General features: G+C 38.0%; 1 protein-coding gene across 1 annotated transcript in view; it reads left to right on the top strand.

Annotated features, from left to right (window-relative positions):
- The first annotated feature begins 3,820 nt into the window (after positions 1 to 3,820).
- coro2ba (coronin, actin binding protein, 2Ba) overlaps positions 3,821 to 18,757 on the top strand; it is a 78,632-nt gene continuing 63,695 nt past the window's right edge. Inside the window, exon 1 of the mRNA XM_051936737.1 lies at positions 3,821 to 4,310. Coding sequence (XP_051792697.1) covers positions 4,296 to 4,310 — 15 coding nt within the window. The 5' untranslated portion in view covers positions 3,821 to 4,295. The remainder of the gene's footprint in view (positions 4,311 to 18,757) is intronic.

An 18,757-nucleotide genomic window follows, 5' to 3' on the forward strand; every position in this document is an offset into this window, starting at 1 on the left:
GAACTCATGAGCAGATTTTGTGTTCCCTGGAGAGAAAATGGGAGATTTTGTATGAATCTTAAATGAAATATATTTCATACCATTGATGGTCCACATTGTCTTTTTGTTTTTTTGTCATATTTCATTGATTTTGGTTGTTAAAATAAAGTCATAAATTATTGTGTTCAAGTTGACAGAAACATCTCATTTCTGAAAAAATTAAATTTTCTGGTTATTTTTTAATGGGCTCGGCTTTCCAGGGTTGAGGTAATGATATGGTTTCACCACAAGATGGCAGCAAACTGTTACATATTGTGGATTTCTCCAGGCAGTAAAAATGTCAGAGGGTCAGAAAGTAAACAAGAAGGAAATGGAATTCCTGATGCAAAACACACATGGAATAACTCACTGGAACAGAAAAGAATCGTGCAGTTCAGACCACGGTTGTTTATTGTTGTGTTGTTGACATCTGTGTATACTGATTTTCACTGTGATTTTTTCTGCTTGTCTTCTCGTCCCTCCTCTGCGTCTCTGAATAGAATCATGAAGACGTGTGGTGGAACAAGTGAGACCTGGTGGCTCCTGCAGGTCTGGAGGTCCTCAGATTTGTCACCTCCACCCAGCGGATGATGTCTTTTCCTCCCACACCTTATTTGTGGCGCAAACTGGGAAGACTTCCAAGATCACACAGAATTAAACACAAGTGAGTCAGTACTATGGCACAGCATGCAAGTTTGACACCACGTCATACTCATGGTTATAGAAATGACTGACAAAAGTTATGTTCTGTTGATTTAAGTGGACTCAAAAGTCTGAAATGAAAATAGTGATTCTAAGCTTGGTCATTCAGTTATTTGATCGTACAAAAACATTAAACCCTCTTGGTATGTGTTTCTAAAATGATGATTGTTAACAGAGAACTGATTTCCACCTTGTCTAAACTTTATTATGTATATTACATTTGAGGTAACAGAAAAAGGAAATGCTATTGTTCCAGACATGAAAACCAAAGAGTGAGGGCTCAGATGTCACTCCCAAAATATGGAGTAGTGAGAGTGCCAAATTACAGAACAAATCTATAAAAAATAAATAAGCAAATAAAAATGGAAATAGAAAGGCAAATACAGTGCATAAAATATACATGATATTGCTATATAAAGCAATATAAATCAAAAAATTAATTGATGAAAGAAACTACTAATTAAAATAGAAATATAAACACAAATAAATAAAATAATGTAAAAATAAGAAGAAATTTGTTTATAAATAAAAAAAATTAATAATATGACAATATTAATCAAAAAATTAATTGAAAGAAAAGGCTCATAAAAGTATACAGACAAATAAATTAAAAAATATGAAGAAGAAATGTGCTTCTCCTTTGCTTTTACAGCGCCATAATGTCGCTGTAAAAGCAAAGGAAAAGCATGCTTTTTATTATTATTTTACTTATTATTTTTTATTTGTCTTTACATTTATACTTTCATTAGCCTTTTCTTTTATGGATTCATGGTTTGATTACTATTTCCACGTTATTTATTTTTCATTTTATTTGTAAGCACATTTCTTCTTATTTTTGTAATTATTTTATTTATTTGTCTTTAGATTTTTTAACTTTTATTAGACTTTTTGTTGATTCATTTTTTGATTTCTATTGCTTTAGATAGCAATAGCATTTTGTGATTAATATTTCTTTATATGGCAACATTATTTATTTTTAATTTTATTTTTTAAGCATATTTCTTCTTCTTATTTCTCTTATTAATTTATTTGTGTCTCTTTATATTTCTACTTTTATTAGCTTTTTCTTTTTTGGATTCATTTTTTGATTGATATTGCTTTATATTGCCAGATTATTTATTTATTCTATTTATTTGTCTTTATATTTCCACTTTTATTTTATTATTCTTTTGCAGATTTATTTTTGTAATTTGGCACTCTCACTACTCCATACGAAAGCCGGAGATTGAGGATCAATATAAATAATTAATGATTAAACCACAATAAGACAGAAATCACGCTGCAGTAGAAAGTTTCTGTGATATCATTCAGTCTCTTTGTCTTTGCGACCTTTACCCCAGCATGCACAGACACACAAGTAGTAGCATGTACATCCACAATACAAAGCTGTTATTGTGGATCGGGCCACTACTACTCAGCTGTGGGAAGTTAAACCATGGTAACTGAGCTGGAATCTTGGCCATCCCTCTGTTTAGACAACTAGAATGACAAAGATGTGTTACATTGTGGCTGTGGGTGGAGACCTTTGTACTACTTGTGTCCTAATGAGCAAAACAAAACAAAAATGCTCCAAAATGAAGATATCAAACTTACAGCCTCTCTGGTGTCTGGAAGAAATTTGTGCAGATGTGAAATCTAGAACCACATGAAGGTGAAGACTCGGGACGCCGGTCAGTGTTAAGCTTATGGCAGGTCGGAACAATCTGATGTTGTGATTGCAATTTGGTTAAAAAGAATCAGATATGCTCCAGGATATATGAGATATGTGACTATTAAATAATGAGACTGCAACAACAACCCGTGAAAGTTTCAATCTGCACAAGATAAACTGATCTGAAATGCATCCTTCTCTTTGTTTGATAGTCCCACCTAAATTGCAGCCTTTACGATTTACTAATTGGTTTGTTTGACGTTGCAATTTCGATTGGAAATTAATTAATTGGAAGTCTTTCCAGAGGCTTAAATCAGTAAAATCTGCAAAAATATGCAAAATAAAATAAACTCTGTCATCATATCCATATAATTAAAGCTGATTTATGTAGTTTTCTTATTCTAATTTAATTCATTTAAACTAGAGAATTAGCTAAAATATTAATTTAATGTGTGCAGGTTATCGTAGTTTTGTTCTGCTGAAGGTTGTCTAGCATTAATATTGAATTATTGCAAAAGTCTACAATACTCCGACATCATTTATGTAAAATAAGAAGTGATTTGGGTTGTTTTTGATTCTACTTTTCTTCATGTAAACAATGCAATGAGGGAAAATAGTAATATGTAGTATGATCACAGCCAAGTTGTTCAGAATTAGTATTAGGTCAAAGTAAAAAGTTGAGTAGATACATGTAGGATTTAGCTGCTCGTTAAGCACATAAAAGAGTGTCTTTCTGGATCTTTTCATCAGTTTCACATGTGGAAATTGCTGGACTGTGTGTAGTTTGAAATCTAAAATGATCTCCTCTTGTGTCGTCCTGCGGGTCAAAATTGACCTGTTTTAAAGTTTGAAAATGTGGGGGGAAAAAAATGTTTCCACAGTGAAACTTCTGATGTCCACATTTTCAACATTTTTGGGAAACTTTGAACATTTTTGGTGGGGAAAAAAATGTTAATGTTCCTTAAGAATATTCACATAAAAATCGATTTTTATGTGAATATTCTTAAAGAAAACATTAGAAGCTTTACTGATATATATGTAATCACTTTAGATATTTTTAGGATTTTTTTGGAAGATTTTTACTTATTTTTGAAAATATTTGCAAGATTTTTTTGGCAAATTTGGGGGATTTTAAAAAAAATAATACTTTCAAGGGAAACTTTTAAGGAATTATTGGAATTTTCTTTCCTGAAGGTTTTGCAAAGTTTCCGAAATTTGCAGATTTTTTTTTGCTGAATTTTTGGATTTTTTTCAGGCGAGAAAACAGTATGTTTTGGTGCATGTCAATGAGGACAACAGGAGGGTTAATGCCTGTGGCTCACCTCCACAGACACACATTCAAACACAGCAGATGACGTGCAGCTAGCTCCCAGCCTCAGCAGCAGACTGCGACACAGCGTCCAACTCCCTCCCTCCCTCCCTCCCTCGCTGTGTTTCTGCAGTCCTCTCCTGTCCCAGCCAGGCAGCGCTGCTTCCTCCTCCTCCTCCTGCAGCGCTGCCTGACTGCCCGACTGCTCATCAATAAGCTGCATTAGCCGTCCTCTAATCATCCTGACAGAGAGACGGAGAGAGAGAGTAGGACAGCCGGTGTTTGAGTGCATCATCACTCTGTGTTTGTGTGGGAGGAGGGAGGGTGTATCCTAGCGGGGAGCTTTTCCTTGTTGTAGTAACCGACCGACCGACTGCATGCCGACTGCCAGCCGTTACTTCACTGCAGCAGCAATCAGCCCCTTCGTACTTAGTGAGCCAGACACTCTAACCTGTCTGTCCCCTCCTCTTTTCTCTCTCTCCCTCTCTCTCTCTCTCTCTCTCTCTGCATATTCAGCAGAGCTGCCCTCCTCTCCTCCTCATCACTTTGCCACTCCTGCTGCATTGCTCTTTGCTTGAAGGGGACACTGGCCTGCTCCTCACCCACTGATTCTGCATGACTGTCACAAAGGTAAGACCTGCTTTAAGATGCCAAACAACTTCCAGGGCGACAACGGAGATTCTGCTTTTAGGGGGGACGTTTTAAAGCTTTATTCTCATGTTTTGTGTCAGTGCATGGATGAGTTTGTGAGGAGTGTTGGAGTTCCTGTGCACAGCCTGGTTTATAGGAGAGACTGTGTTTCTTTAGCAATGCAGTCTGGTTATGATGAGACAAAAATCAGCTGCCTTCTCAGATCTGCAGTGTGTGACCAGCTGGCGAGGAAGTTCTTTTTTTGTCTGCGTATTTCAAACTTCATCCAAAAAGACTTTAAAAGATGCAATTAAACATGAGGCCTGACATCTAAAGACAAAGCCGGTGCTGTAATGCTTATCAGTTATCGTACATGTCAGATTGGTGACATTAGTGCTGGGTGGGTTCATTTACTTTATGCAGTATGTGAGAAGTAATAATCAGGTTGCTTGCTAGCAGCTGCAGGAGTAAAACTTAGTTCCTAAAGCTCTATGGCTTTGACAAAAAGTGATTTATAATCACAGTTAGCATAAAGGAAACACGGGCATACAGTGAACTTACAAGCTCTGCACATGAAAGCATAAATTGGATTGTTTCTAATTTTTTTGAGGTGAAACTGTGGCTTTGTGATCTACTCTGACTTTGATTCTACCTCATTTTATTACAAAACCGTGGACAAAAGCCTCTCTCTAATGAAAAAACAATTGAAATAGTCACATTATGGGGATTCCGGGCACAGGAGGGAAGGAAAACCTCTAAATTTAAGGGTTAAGAGTTGGTTTTTGGTGAATGTAAGGGCAAGTGTCGGGGTTAAAGATAAGGTTTGGCTTTTTGGGATAAACAAAAGTCACTGGAGTCCCCATATAAGTGAAAACAACAAATGTGTGCCTGTATTAGCGGTCTCCAGCTGATCTTAAAGTAGGGTGAGTGTTTACATGTGCCTCAGTGTGTGTTGGTGGTCGCCGTCTGTGCAGCAGCCAGTTGAATCCTCTTAATCAATTAACAGAGAGAGAGAGAGAGAGACCGGAAGACAGACATAGAAAGAGGAAATTAGCACACCTACTCCCATGTAGAGAATTAACCCGGACCAAAATAGATGACCTGCTGTCGCCACGGGACAATGGCCTATTTACTCACACCTACGATCGCACACCTGCAGGTTCCGCCCAAAAGTTCTGTTAATAGAAAGTGGGGAAGTTTGTATCTTCTGACGCCACACACATTCACAGACGGCTGCTTTCCAAGTACGATTTTTCCTGCCTGTGTGTGAGAGAGTGATTGTGTGGGAGGTGTGTGTGCTGCTGCGTTGGTGGACGCTCTCCACTGTGAGAACTGGAAGAGGAAAAGGTCATGTGCTCATGCGCTGGCACCGAGCCACAGCCCGAACCCGACTGTAGACGAGGCCAGAGGCAGTGAAGGGAATTTTAATGCATTCCTTTTTTGTCTTTGCTTGCATTTTCCTACCTGCAATTATGGTAATTAAGTGAGGAGGAAGGAGTGAGAAAATATAAGAAAGAGAAAAACATGCTTTGACATCTTTGTAAGAGGAAGGAGGAAAAAAAAGGTATGAAAGCAGAGCGGTGTCTGAAAGATGACGGGTGTGTGGGAGAAGCAGAGAGAAAGGGGGAGAGTCTGGGGAGCTGTTTTCATGGCTCTGCCTGCCAACAGCAGAGAAGTCACCTTGGGAGGGATGCAGGACAAGAGCTTCTGTGCTGACGGGGCTAAACAGCCTTCCTTCCCTCAGCAGCAGCAGATACAGACTGACAGTGTTCAGGAGAGCAAGACCCTGCAGTGTGTGCTTAGTACCAGACCCAAGATTTGCATCGTCTGCCTGACCTGGTGGCACGACAGTAGAGATTTACAATGATTTATAACGAGGACTCACACATTTATAGGGTCAAACAAATGGCACTGAATTATACACATTAGTGCAGCGGCGTCAAACTCATCTGAGTTCACAGATGGACCGGTAAAATGACAGCATAATGACCTATAAATAACCACAACTCCTCATGTTTTAGTGCAAAAAAGTACATTCTGAAAATGTTCACATTTAAGGAATTATCTTTTTTACAAAACACCATCAACAACCTGAACGTTTCTAAAGATAAATAATTTCAGTTTCATCAGCATTCATCCTCAGTTTATCATTTCCACATTACACTGTCTACAAAGGAACACAACATTTAGTCACCTGGAACTGAGCCACAGAGGATTTTACATTAGAAAAGACAAATAAGAACAAAAACAAGACAAAAGATTATAAAAATGAGACACGTAATGACAAAAGCGAGAAACAAAATGACAAAAAAATGAGACAAACGACAGGAAGCAAAACAAAGAAGAGACAAAAAAGTTAAAAAGCGACGAAATACTGGACAAACGACAAAAGTAAGAGAAAAAATTAGCCAAAATGCAGTGTCTGCAAAGAAACACCATTTAGTCATCTGGAAATGAACAATATAGTATTTTACTTTATGATCAAAAAGACAAAAAAAAACAACAAAAACGAGACAAAATATTACAAAAATGAGACACAAAATGACAAAAACGAGAAACAAAAAAGAGACAAAAAATTTGACAAAAAGCTAGAGAGCGACAAAATGCTGGACAAACCACAAAGGCAAGAGAAAAAATTATACAAATGACACAAAGGAGACCGCAAATGACAAAAGCGAGAAACAAAATGACAAAACAATAGACAAACAATAGAAGCGATGCAAAAAAACACACACAAAGCGACACAAACGGCAATCTTTTTTTTTTGATGTTCTTAAAGAAACGTTTTCAACATTTTTTTTTCCACCAAAAAATGTTCAAAAATTTCCCAAAAATGTTGAAAATGTGGACATCAGAAGTTTCACTGTGGAAATATAGAGATTTTTTTCCACATTATCAAACTTTAAACCGGTCAATTTGACCTGCAGGACCCCACCAGGGTTAAAACACAAAGGGTGGTTGCACCAACCAGACATGGATTTAAACTGTAAATGTCAAAGAAAAGTCTGGGTTCCCTGCTGAGATGAACAGATCAGCTGACAGTCAGAGAGAAGCTGCCATTCTCAAAAAAAATGCTGACCGAGAAAATAGGTCATTGGAAGTTTTAATCCGGACCTCTGCTTTCAAACGTGGCCTCTGTGAGACGGGACCATAAGCTCTTTAGCTTTTTAAGACCGACACTTCAGTCTACTGGCAGTAGTTTCCTCCGGCCTGCAGGTTTATCCCATATATTGCTACAAAATATCATAATACCTCGAATTGAAAATTACTCAAGGATGCTGCGTCCATAAGTTGCTTGACGATGTTTTTATACTGTGGGTTTGTGAGCAGAATTAATCCACCGTTTGTAACTTTACTAAATACTGCTTTGAATAGGAGTTTCAAAACACTTAATGGAGTTTTCATGAGTCCAAAAACAAGTCAGCGTCTATTGTTTTATCCAGCATTATTGTCTTTGTTTGTTGAAAGGGACTCAGAGAGATTTGAAAAGAAGAGAAAGGAAGGTTATTGTGTAATAATGGCCCACAAATGTTCAATCTGGACTTCTTTGGTTTTAGTATTCTCAAGGTCAACAGAAGAACTTTTGACCTGTTTTGCTAAAAGGTTTTAGGCATGTTTTACCTCTAAAAGTTACCATTTGTTTACAGAATGATTAGTGTGGTGTAGGGCTGGGCGATATGGCCAAAAAATAAAATCTCGATTTTTTTTTAGTCATCTTGGACGATTACGATTTTAATGGATTTTTGTTGTTTCTTTGCGGTCTGTTTGCTATGGCTAGTGCTAGCCATGCCGCACTCCCGTAGCTGCAGCACTCTTCCCATTCTTTAGGATGCCTCTGCTGGAGGTGCTGAAAGAGGTTAGTTGTGCTGTTACTCTTCATTTTCACAGTACTTTTGCAAACCTTGCACATGACTGTAGTTTGCTCTGTGTCAGTCTTGTCAAAGCCGAACCACTTCCATATAATCGATGTAACATGAAGCCCTTTTCTCGCGACCAACTCTTCGTCTGCTGTTCTGTCCGCCATGACGGGGGTGTGAGTGTTTTGGTGGAAGGAGATGAGAGGCGGAAGCAAACGCCAGTGCACAAGTCGTGAAAGGCAGAAGAAGAATCTGTATTGTTATATATTTAAGCTCGCCTCGATTTTACGATTTGGCAAATTTTCAAATCGTCAGGTTTTAAAAAGGCGAATTAATCGAATTGATCCGATTTATCGCCCAGCCCTAGTGTGGTGTCGTGCACTTTTGAAAGTGGATAATTTTGTATTTTATGATCTTCTAGACCAGGGACTCCGACCTTGATTTATCATTACCAGAGACTCATGAGCCGAACCATGCTCAGAGGTGGCTGATTTGACTAGTAAGCCAGCATTAAGACATCGCAAAAGAACACAACAGTCTAACAAACGTAGTGTCATAGTAACCTACATGTATGAACTGTTTGGATTGAGAAAACATACAGTATGTAGGAGCAGCAGACTCACACATATGGCAAAACATGTCCTATTTCTAAACGTTTTTAAGTTTTATTGGTTTGAAAATATCTCAACAAAAACTGCTCATTCTCACATTTTAGGGATTCTGACCACAGTAGAGAAGGCAAACCTCTAAATTTAAGGGCTAAGAGCTGGTTTTTGGTTAATGTAAGGGCAAGTTTTGGGGTTAAAGTTAAGGTTTGTCTTTTGGGGATAGAGAAAAGTCACTGCAGTCTCCACTTAAGCCATATCCTGTTTCTGAACATAACCTGCTCAAAGGATCCCAACCCGCTGATCTAAACGGCCTTTTATTTCCACTGAAGACCATCTTGTAGATTCAGCACTTTATAGTTAATCCATTAGAGGTCAGAGTTACCTTATCATGATTTCTAAATTCTGTTACAAGCGTTGCTGCAGCTTATTGATCCTCCAAATCGTCGGGATTCTAGAATGTCACATGAGGAGAATATTGAAATGGGAGTGAAAGAATAAATAAAATGTGTGTCTTGAGTGAGACGCTTCATGCCGCTTTCTGCTGCAAACTGCCAACACAGCAACACATCAGTGTGAGATTATGGCTGCTATATCTGGACACCGTGTTCTCGTGTGTGTTATGGTTACGTGTTTGTGTGTCTGTGTGTGCAGCGTGGGTGGGAGGGCATCATGTATAGGTGGGCGGATAACTGCCTTACTACTAAATAGGAGCTCAGCTTTATAGATCTGATACCAGCAGAAGAACAAACCCGTTCATGTTCTGTCTTTTGACCTTAAACCAAAGGTGTCAAACATCCGGTCCACGGGCCGGAATGGACCCTCTGGTTTTCATCATAAAGCAAAATACTGGATTGTTCGTCGTCGTTTTGTCGTTTTGTGCCTCGTTTTTGGAATAATTTGTCGTGTTTTGGTCCCTTTTTTTATCTGACTTTTGTCTCATCTTTTTGTTGTTTTGTTTCCTTTTTGTCTCACTTGTGTTTTTTGTCTTATTTTTGTCATTTTGGATTTTGCTTTATTCGCTGTTTTGTGCATCGTTTGTGTCATCTGTGTGATTTTTTTTCTCATTTTTGTTTTTGTCCATTTTTTTGCTTTTGTAATTTTTTCTCTTTTTTGTTTTGTTTCGTGTCGTTTGTCGCATTTTTTGTCATTTTGTTTCTCGGTTTTGTCGTTTTGTGTCTCATTTTTGTAATTATTTTGTCTTATTTTTGTTTTTTGTCCATTTTTTTGCTTTTGTAATTTTTTTCTCCTTTTTTTTGTTTTGTTTCGTGTCATTTGTTGCATTTTTTTGACATTTTGTTTCTCGGTTTTGTCGTTTTGTGTCTCATTTTTGTAATTATTTTGTCTTATTTTTGTTTTTGTCCATTTTTTTGCTTTTGTAATTTTTTTTCTCTTTTTGTTTTGTTTCGTGTCATTTGTCGCATTTTTTTGTCATTTTGTTTCTCGGTTTTGTCGTTTTGTGTCTCATTTTTGTAATTATTTTGTCTTATTTTTGTTTTTTGTCCATTTTTTTGCTTTTGTAATTTTTTTCTCCTTTTTTTTGTTTTGTTTCGTGTCATTTGTCGCATTTTTTTGTCATTTTGTTTCTCGGTTTTGTCGTTTTGTGTCTCATTTTTGTAATTATTTTGTCTTATTTTTGTTTTTGTCCATTTTTTTGCTTTTGTAATTTTTTCTCTTTTTTTGTTTTGTTTCGTGTCATTTGTCGCATTTTTTTGTCATTTTGTTTCTCGGTTTTGTCGTTTTGTGTCTCATTTTTGTAATTATTTTGTCTTTTTTTGTCCATTGTTTTGCTTTTGTAATTTTTTTCTCTTTTTTTGTTTTGTTTCGTGTCGTTTGTCGCATTTTTTTGTCATTTTGTTTCTCGATTTTGTCGTTTTGTGTCTCATTTTTGTAATTATTTTGTCTTATTTTTGTCCATTGTTTTGCTTTTGTTATTTTTTTCTCTTTTTTTTTGTTTTGTGTCATTTGTCGCATTTTTTTGTCATTTTGTTTTTCGGTTTTGTGTCTCATTTTTTGTAATTATTTTGTCTTATTTTTGTTGTTTTGTCTTTTTTATCTGACTTTTGTCATTTGATCATAAAGTAAAATACTATATAGATACCTGTGCATCTTAAAAAAATTATATTATATATTATGCTGTTATTTTACTGGTGCGGTCCACTGGAGATCAAATCAGGCTGAATGTGGAACCTGAACTAGGATGAGTTTAACACCCCTGCATTAAACAGTGTGAATACGTTTGCTACGTCCTGCAGGCTGTTCAGTCTGATCATAAAACCCTGCAGCTCAGAACAACAAACCCGTACAGTTAAACTCCCCACCCTCGGTTCGGTCCATAAAAAGACCTCTTCAGTGTCCTCCAACAGCACAGGGGGTAACAGAGACTTGCTGTCGTATTGATCGTTGCCCAGAGTTACTTTCCTGTCACTTTTAGTTTTGCTCTGAGTCCACGGGGCTCGAGGGAGAAGCATAATGGCCACGATGGGATTTCTCTGTGAAAGAAGCCGACCTCTCCAGAAGGCTGAGGTCGCCCAGAGCTCGGTTTGCCAAATGACCTCCAGACAGAGACTCTGGCCAGTGAAATCTCAGAAAAACTGGATTCTGTTTCATATTAAAGCTATTTCTAAACGTTCAGCTCAGGGGTTTCCAACATGAGGCCCGTGGTCCAAAAGCGGTCCTCCAGAGGGTCCAATCCGGCCCTCAAAGTGTAAAAATTACAGAGAAGACATTAACTGCAGATTGTAAATTAGTAAAACTATAAATTTAAAATCATTTCTAGACCATGACATGTTTGGATCATAAAGTAAAATACTAGATTGTTCTTTGTTCTTTCATCATTTTGTGTCTCGTTTTTGTTGTTTTTGTCTTTTTTGTCTGACTTTTGTCGTTCATCTCATGTTTTTGTTGTTTTGTTTCTCATTTTTGTCATTTTGTGTTTCCTTTTTGTCTCACTTGTGTTTTTTGTCTCATTTTTGTCATTTTTTTTGTTTTGCTTTATTCGTTGGTTTGTGCATTGTTTTTGTCATTTTGTGTTTTTGTTGTTTTGTTTCTTGCTTTTGTCATTTTTTGCCTCGTTTGTGCAATTTTTGTGTTGTTTTTGTCATTTGTCCATTTTTTGTTGCTTTGTAACTTTTTTCTCTTTATTTTGTGTCATTTGTCACATTTTTCGTCATTTTTTCTAATTATCTTGTGTTACGTTTGTTGTTTTGTCATTTTGTCATTTTGTTTCTTGCTTTTGCCGCTTTGTGTCTCATTTTTGTAATTGTTTTGTCTTAATTTTGCTGTTTTGTCTTTCTTGTCAGACTTTTGTCGTTTGATCATAAAGTAAAATACTAGATTGTTCTTTGTTCTTTAGTTATTTTGTGTCTCGTTTTTGTTGTTTTTGTTTTTTTGTCTGACTTTTGTCGTTCATTTCATGTTTTTTTTTGTTTTGTTTCTCATTTTTGTCATTTTGTGTTTCCTTTTGGTCTCACTTGTGTTTTTTGTCTCATTTTTGTCATTTTTTTGTTTTGCTTTATTCGTTGGTTTGTGCATCGCTTTTGTCATTTTTTGCCTCGTTTGTGTAATTTTTGAGTTGTTTTTGTCATTTGTCCATTTTTTTGTCGCTTTGTAACTTTTTTCTCTTTATTTGGTGTCATTGTCACATTTTTCGTCATTTTTTCTAATTATCTTGTGTTACGTTTGTTGTTTTGTCATTTTGTCATTTTGTTTCTTGCTTTTGCCGCTTTGTGTCTCATTTTTGTAATTATTTTGTCTTAATTTTGCTGTCTTGTCTTTCTTGTCAGACTTTTGTCGTTTGATTATAAAGTAAAATACTAGATTGTTCTTTGTTCTTTTGTCATTTTGTGTCTCGTTTTTGTTTTTTTGTCTGACTTTTGTCGTTCATCTCATGTTTTTGTCGTTTTGTTTCTCATTTTTGTCATTTTGTGTTTCTTTTTGTCTCACTTGTGTTTTTTGTCTCATTTTGTCATTTTTTGTTTTGCTTTATTCGTTGGTTTGTGCATCGTTTTTGTCATTTTGTGTTTTTTGTTGTTTTGTTTCTTGCTTTTGTCATTTTTTGTCTCGTTTGTGTAATGTTTGTGTTGTTTTTGTTTGTCCTTTGCAGCTTTGTGTCTCATTTTTGTTTTTTTGTCTGACTTTTGTCGTTCATCTCATGTTTTTGTCGTTTTGTTTCTCATTTTTGTCATTTTGTGTTTCCTTTTTGTCTCACTTGTGTTTTTTGTCTCATTTTTGTCATTTTTTTGTTTTGCTTTATTCGTTGTTTTGTGCATCGTTTTTGTCATTTTGTGTTTTTTGTTGTTTTGTTTCTTGCTTTTGTCATTTTTTGTCTCGTTTGTGTAATGTTTGTGTTGTTTTTGTTTGTCCTTTGCAGCTTTGTGTCTCATTTTTGTAATTATTTTGTCTTAATTTTGCTGTTTTGTCTTTCTTGTCAGACTTTTGTCGTTTGATCATAAAGTAAAATAATATATAGATAGCTGTGTATCTTGGAAAATGTGGAGTTGTGGTTATTGTAGGTAATTATGCTGTGATTTTACTGGTGCGGACCACTGGAGAATGAATGTGGAACCTGAACTAAGATGAGTTTGACACTCGTAGTTTAGCCCCATGAAGCATATCTGCTGGCACTGAAGCAGCTGTACAGACCATTTGGGCTGTTGTGCTGAATACCCCCTTGATTAGAAAGCTGCAACTCGCACGGCCACCCCTTAAATGGTTCGGTTGTTTTTGGTGGGATACCACAGAAAGAGCAGTGTGCCCGGCTGGTGAGGGGGGAGGGAGGAAGGACGGAGGGGAGTAAAGTGACCAAGACAGGGAGGGGAGGAGTGGCCTTTTGGATTGGCCCTTTTTGTTCCTTTAGACACCAGCTAAATGCTCCCCAGCTACCACTAAAGGGAGTCCATGTGGTGATAAATGATTGTCTGCTCCCAGAGGACACACACACACGTTAAACTCAGACCTTAAGAACACACACGAAAATATATGCCTCTCTCTCGCAAGAGCTTTAGCCTACTGACGTGAATCCTATATAATTCAAAGTAGCATTCCAGCTGTGTTGAGTGTGTTTGCAATTACATATCTGCAAACACCCCAATTATGAGGGAGGCCCACGCTGCTCTGATGTCAGGCACACACATGTGGTCGGAAAGACGCCTGAAAGCCATTTTCAGTGTTTATGGTACCGCTTCTGCTGTTAACCGTCAGGCAGTTAAGCCTCTCATAGCATAAAGCATTTCAAGATTTGGTTCAAGATGCAAAAGCTTGTAATCGTTTTCTGAACTGATAAGCTGTAAGAGTGGTTTTATGGGTCCAAAATCCAAAAAAGTAATAAATCCGAGCACATCCACACTCCTCAAACTGTCTGAAGCAGGGAGGTCAAACTCATCTTAGTTCAGGTCAGATTGATCTCCAGTGGACCAGACCAGTAAAACCACAGCAGAATAACCTGTAAATAACCACAACTTCTTATGTTTTAGTGCAAAAATGGTACAGTATGAACATGTTCATATTTAAGGAATTTTAAGAAATTTCTGAAGAAAAACAGATTCAATTTCAACAATATTACACCTCAGTTTATCATTTCCACATTACAACTTCCAGATCACAGAGTGTCTACAAAGGAACACAACATTTAGTCACCTGGAGCTGAACCACAGAGGATTTTACTGCATGATCAATATGACAAAAGTCAGACAAAAAAAGGCAAAAGCAAGACAAAACATTATAAAAATGAGACACAAAATGACAAAGAATGATGCAAACGACACGAAACAAAGCAAAAAATTTGACAAAACAGTTACAAAGCGACAAAAAAATGGACAAACAACAACAACGAGACAAAAAGTTACAGAAATGCCACAAACGAGACCAAAAATGACAAAAGCAAGAAACAAATTGACAAATACGCAAACAACACAAGCGAGACAAAAAAGCACAAAATGACACAAATGAGACAAAAAATAATGAATAAAGAGGAACATAAAATAACAAAAATAAGACAAAATATAAGAAAAAGGAGACCAACGACATGGAAAACTAGAAAAGCACTTGGAGAGCGCAGACCTCCGCCAGGCCATCTGCGCCATCAGCGGCCATCTCTCAATTGTACAGAGTCCTTCAAAAAAATCCTGGATCCAGACGGTGATCCGGATCACCTCCAAAATCTAATCGATTGTTACTTTTGCTCTTTCTGTCATTCTGTAAAAATTTGGTGAAAATCCGTCCATAACTTTTTGAGTTATGCTGTTAGCAGACAAACAGACAGACAAACAAACTCCGATGATTACATAACCTCCTGGCAGAGGTAACAACAAAAAAGGGACAAAGAAATTGACAGAAAAATTACAAAGCAACAAAAAAATGGACAACTGACAAAAATTACATAAATGAGACAGAAAATGACAAAAGCTATGCTCAAAACAACGAATAAAGCAAAACACAAAATGATGTAAATAAAACAAAAAAACGCAAGGGGGACACAAAGGCAACAAAAAACAGAAACAAAACGAGAAAAGTCAGACAACGAAAGACAAAAAACATCAAAAACAAGACAAAATATTACAAAAATAAGACACAAAAGAACAATGAGGAATCTAGTATTTTACTTTATGATCAAACAACTTGTCATGGTCTGGAAATGATTTTAAATTTATAGTTTTATTAATTCACAATCTGCAGTTAATGTCTTCTCTGTAATTTTTCCACTTTGAGGGCCGGATTGGACCCTCTGGAGGACCTCTTTTGGACCACGGGCCTCATGTTGGTCTAAATTCTTCACTCGGAGTACCTCGCCTACTATAAATCTTAATTGAGCCTGATTTAGACCGCTGGCCATTTGTCAAGCTGAATGTTTACCCGCACGCTCTCTCACAAACAGCCTGGCACGTTAAACCGAGCGCTAACCTAGCAACCCCAAACCTGCTACTCCTCAAGCAGGAATAATACGCAACGGTTTAGCCGATTAAGAATACTAAATCCAAAAATGAGCTTTTACTTTCCTTTTTGTTTTTTCAAATTCCCTCTAAAGGGAGCAGACGAAGAATCAACACTTGGAGAGCGAGTTGTACGTGTGAAGAGGACGGGCGAACAAAAAAGTGTGAGAAAAAAACGAGGGAAAAGGGGGATAGTTGTGAGAAAGCCACAGAAAAGCATTCACCACAGGAAGACATTCAGATCTCATGAGCTCATTGCCTGTCAGAAAGCTTCCTCACTCCGCTCAGTGTGTGTGTGTGTGAATGTCTGTAAAAAAAACTCTACTTTTCTATTCTGTGTGAAAAACCTGAAGGCCAGAAGAGTTGAGAAAGTCTTCTTTCCTTGTGTCGCTGCATAAATCATTCCTTCACTGCGAATGCTTTCACAGACTCCCGTACAGTAATGACCTTCTTGCCAAAATATGACTTGAATTCGCTTTGGAAAGTGCACAGCGGAAAGCTTTGTTGTGGCTCTAGCGGGATAAAAGCCGTCATTTTTGGATTCCCCTTTGGGAGGTTGTTGAAATAAAAGGAATCATGTGAAATTATCTGCGAACCTCAAATACAGACGCAGGAGAGAGTGACCATCAGCAGCGTTTCCTTTTAGCCTGCAGCTGAGATGAAGTGCACATCCCGTGTGTGTGTGTGTGTGTGTGTGTGTGTGTGTGTGTGTGTGTGTGTGTGTGTGTGTGCAGTCTGTACAATCAGGACATAGGATGTGCGTCCTGTTTGCGTGCCTCGGGACAAAGCAATAAGTGCATCAAGAGAGATGGGTGTTTTAGTTTGTTTGTGCGTTAGCTGGTGGCTTTCTACTGCAGGAACTAGATGCAGGCGAGAGATGGGAGAACTTTTACAGGAGCTACTCTCTGATTGGCCCTTTATGTTTCTATTATGTGGTGTAGGATCGACACCTTCAGTGACAACGTGAAGTTAGAGTGCTGTAAACAACAAACAGTAGCTAGTGGCTGTAACTCCACTTCTGTGAGCATGGAGGTGATAGAACAATGGAGGGTTTGTTAACCCTTACCAGGCCATGTTTCTGGAGAATTACATATACTAAAACATATACTAAAACCACCTAATCCATAAAAATATCGATCAAGTCTTGCGAGGTCGCATTGTCGTAGACGTTCGCCATATTGAATTTCGGCCGGTACGCGGCCCCCATAAGAACTTCGTAATTGTGGCTTCGTTATACGGCTTTATCGTTTGAAACAAGCAAATTTGGGGCCGATGTTTATATCTTGCCATTGGTTAACTTAAACATACGAGTGTGTGCATATTTTATGTTAATTAGCGACCATAAACAAGTCACACGTGTTGAGCCGAGAATGTTCGGTTTCGGCTGTGTGTACGGGTAAGCGTGAACGAGTATACTCGGTCTCGGCTTTATAAGGGTTAGATTAGACTATATGGTGAATTTTCTACTGTTGATACCGAAGCCCAACGCTGACCTGCCACATTTTGTAAATGAGAAGCCTCGTGATAACAGTAGAAATGTGATTATTTAATTTTGTTTGTAGTTAATTGACAGTAAGAGCATAAAAACTTTGAATAATTGTATTCTGACATTGAATGTAAATGACTATCTGTAGCTCATTTGCTTGTTTTGTCTCATGGGCCCTTTTTAGTTATTTTTTGACCTTGTTCGGCTTTGAGAGAGAGAGAGGAAATTGGGGAGATGACCTGCAATAAAGGGGCTGGATTCCAACCCATGACTGCTGCTTATGGTTCGCCTGCTCAATGTGTTGATTTACCGCGGTGCACTTTTTTTCGTGCTTTCCAGTGCTAGCATGCTGTATTAGATCTGCATGGTAAGCACATATCTCACATTTCCAAATCAATAGAATGCCTTTGAGTTATCTCCCGCCTGAGGTCAGATCCGGTCTTTCTATGCGCTCTCTTTCTTCCGATCTTTGCTGTATTTTTTCCCGTATTTCCCCCACTTTTCCCCGCTCATTGTCAGTCTGTGCCTAAGAGACTATCAGGCGTTGTTGACCATGTTTGTGAGTGGACGATTCCTGGAAACGGACAAACTAACGTGTTTCAGGAGGGGTTCATACCGGCAGCAAAGCAAGCCCAAATAAGTGACTACACTTTAAGAAAACAAGTCTGAAACCCCACAACCCGCGACTGATGACATTTGCAAGCGACTTTACAGAAAAACAAGCCCAGAGTCGCTTAGAATAAGTGAACTTGGCATCTATGGTTTCTACTGAGGAGATATTTGGGGCGATTTTTGCATTTGGAAATAAGTTCATGACATTCACTGTGCATCCGTGTGGATTGGTGGTAAAGTTGTTTGGACAGTGTAAAATGAAGGTACGTGTAAGGGGCTCGACACACGGGAAGCGACAGCAGTCACCCTACATTCATTTTCTATGGCTGTTGTGCGACGAGACGAACATCGCTTTCCCTCCTCCCAAAAGCACGACGGCGACATTCGTGCATGTGAAATTTTGCGCGCATTCACGTAGACGTGGACCCGCTGGCTTGCGACGCGATACAAGAAAGTTGAAAAATGTTCAACTTTTGTCGATGTCACCTGGAGCTTCAACCAATCAGCGAGGGTTTCACTCACTGACCAATGAGTTTACAGCATGTTACACAGTACAGTCCGCTCCTATACATTAATGGTCCGCTCCGGTTCTCAAACATTGTTTTCAGCCCTTTTCAATATGGAGGAGCAAATTATTTTAGCCATGATTGATTTCCCAATTCTTTATGATCCTTCCCTTAATGACTATCGTGATATAAATAAAAGAGCTGCTGCGTGGGAGTTGCCAATGTCAAGAGTAAAATTTTGGCTAAATCAAGCAATATCTTCTGGCTCATCATCTTTATGCTTTTCTGTCATGAAACTCTTTGAAAACATAAAAAATCCCTCCAATTTCACAGCCAATCAGAAGTGAGGGAGACAAGCGCTCTGTGCTTTTGCACAGTGCGCCGTGTGTCACTGTCGCCTGCTGCTGTCAAGTATTGCGCACCGTGTGTTGAATTTATCTCCTGTTGCGATG

This window comes from Acanthochromis polyacanthus, chromosome 2 (assembly GCF_021347895.1).
Source record: "Acanthochromis polyacanthus isolate Apoly-LR-REF ecotype Palm Island chromosome 2, KAUST_Apoly_ChrSc, whole genome shotgun sequence".
Classification (NCBI taxonomy): domain Eukaryota; kingdom Metazoa; phylum Chordata; class Actinopteri; family Pomacentridae; genus Acanthochromis; species Acanthochromis polyacanthus.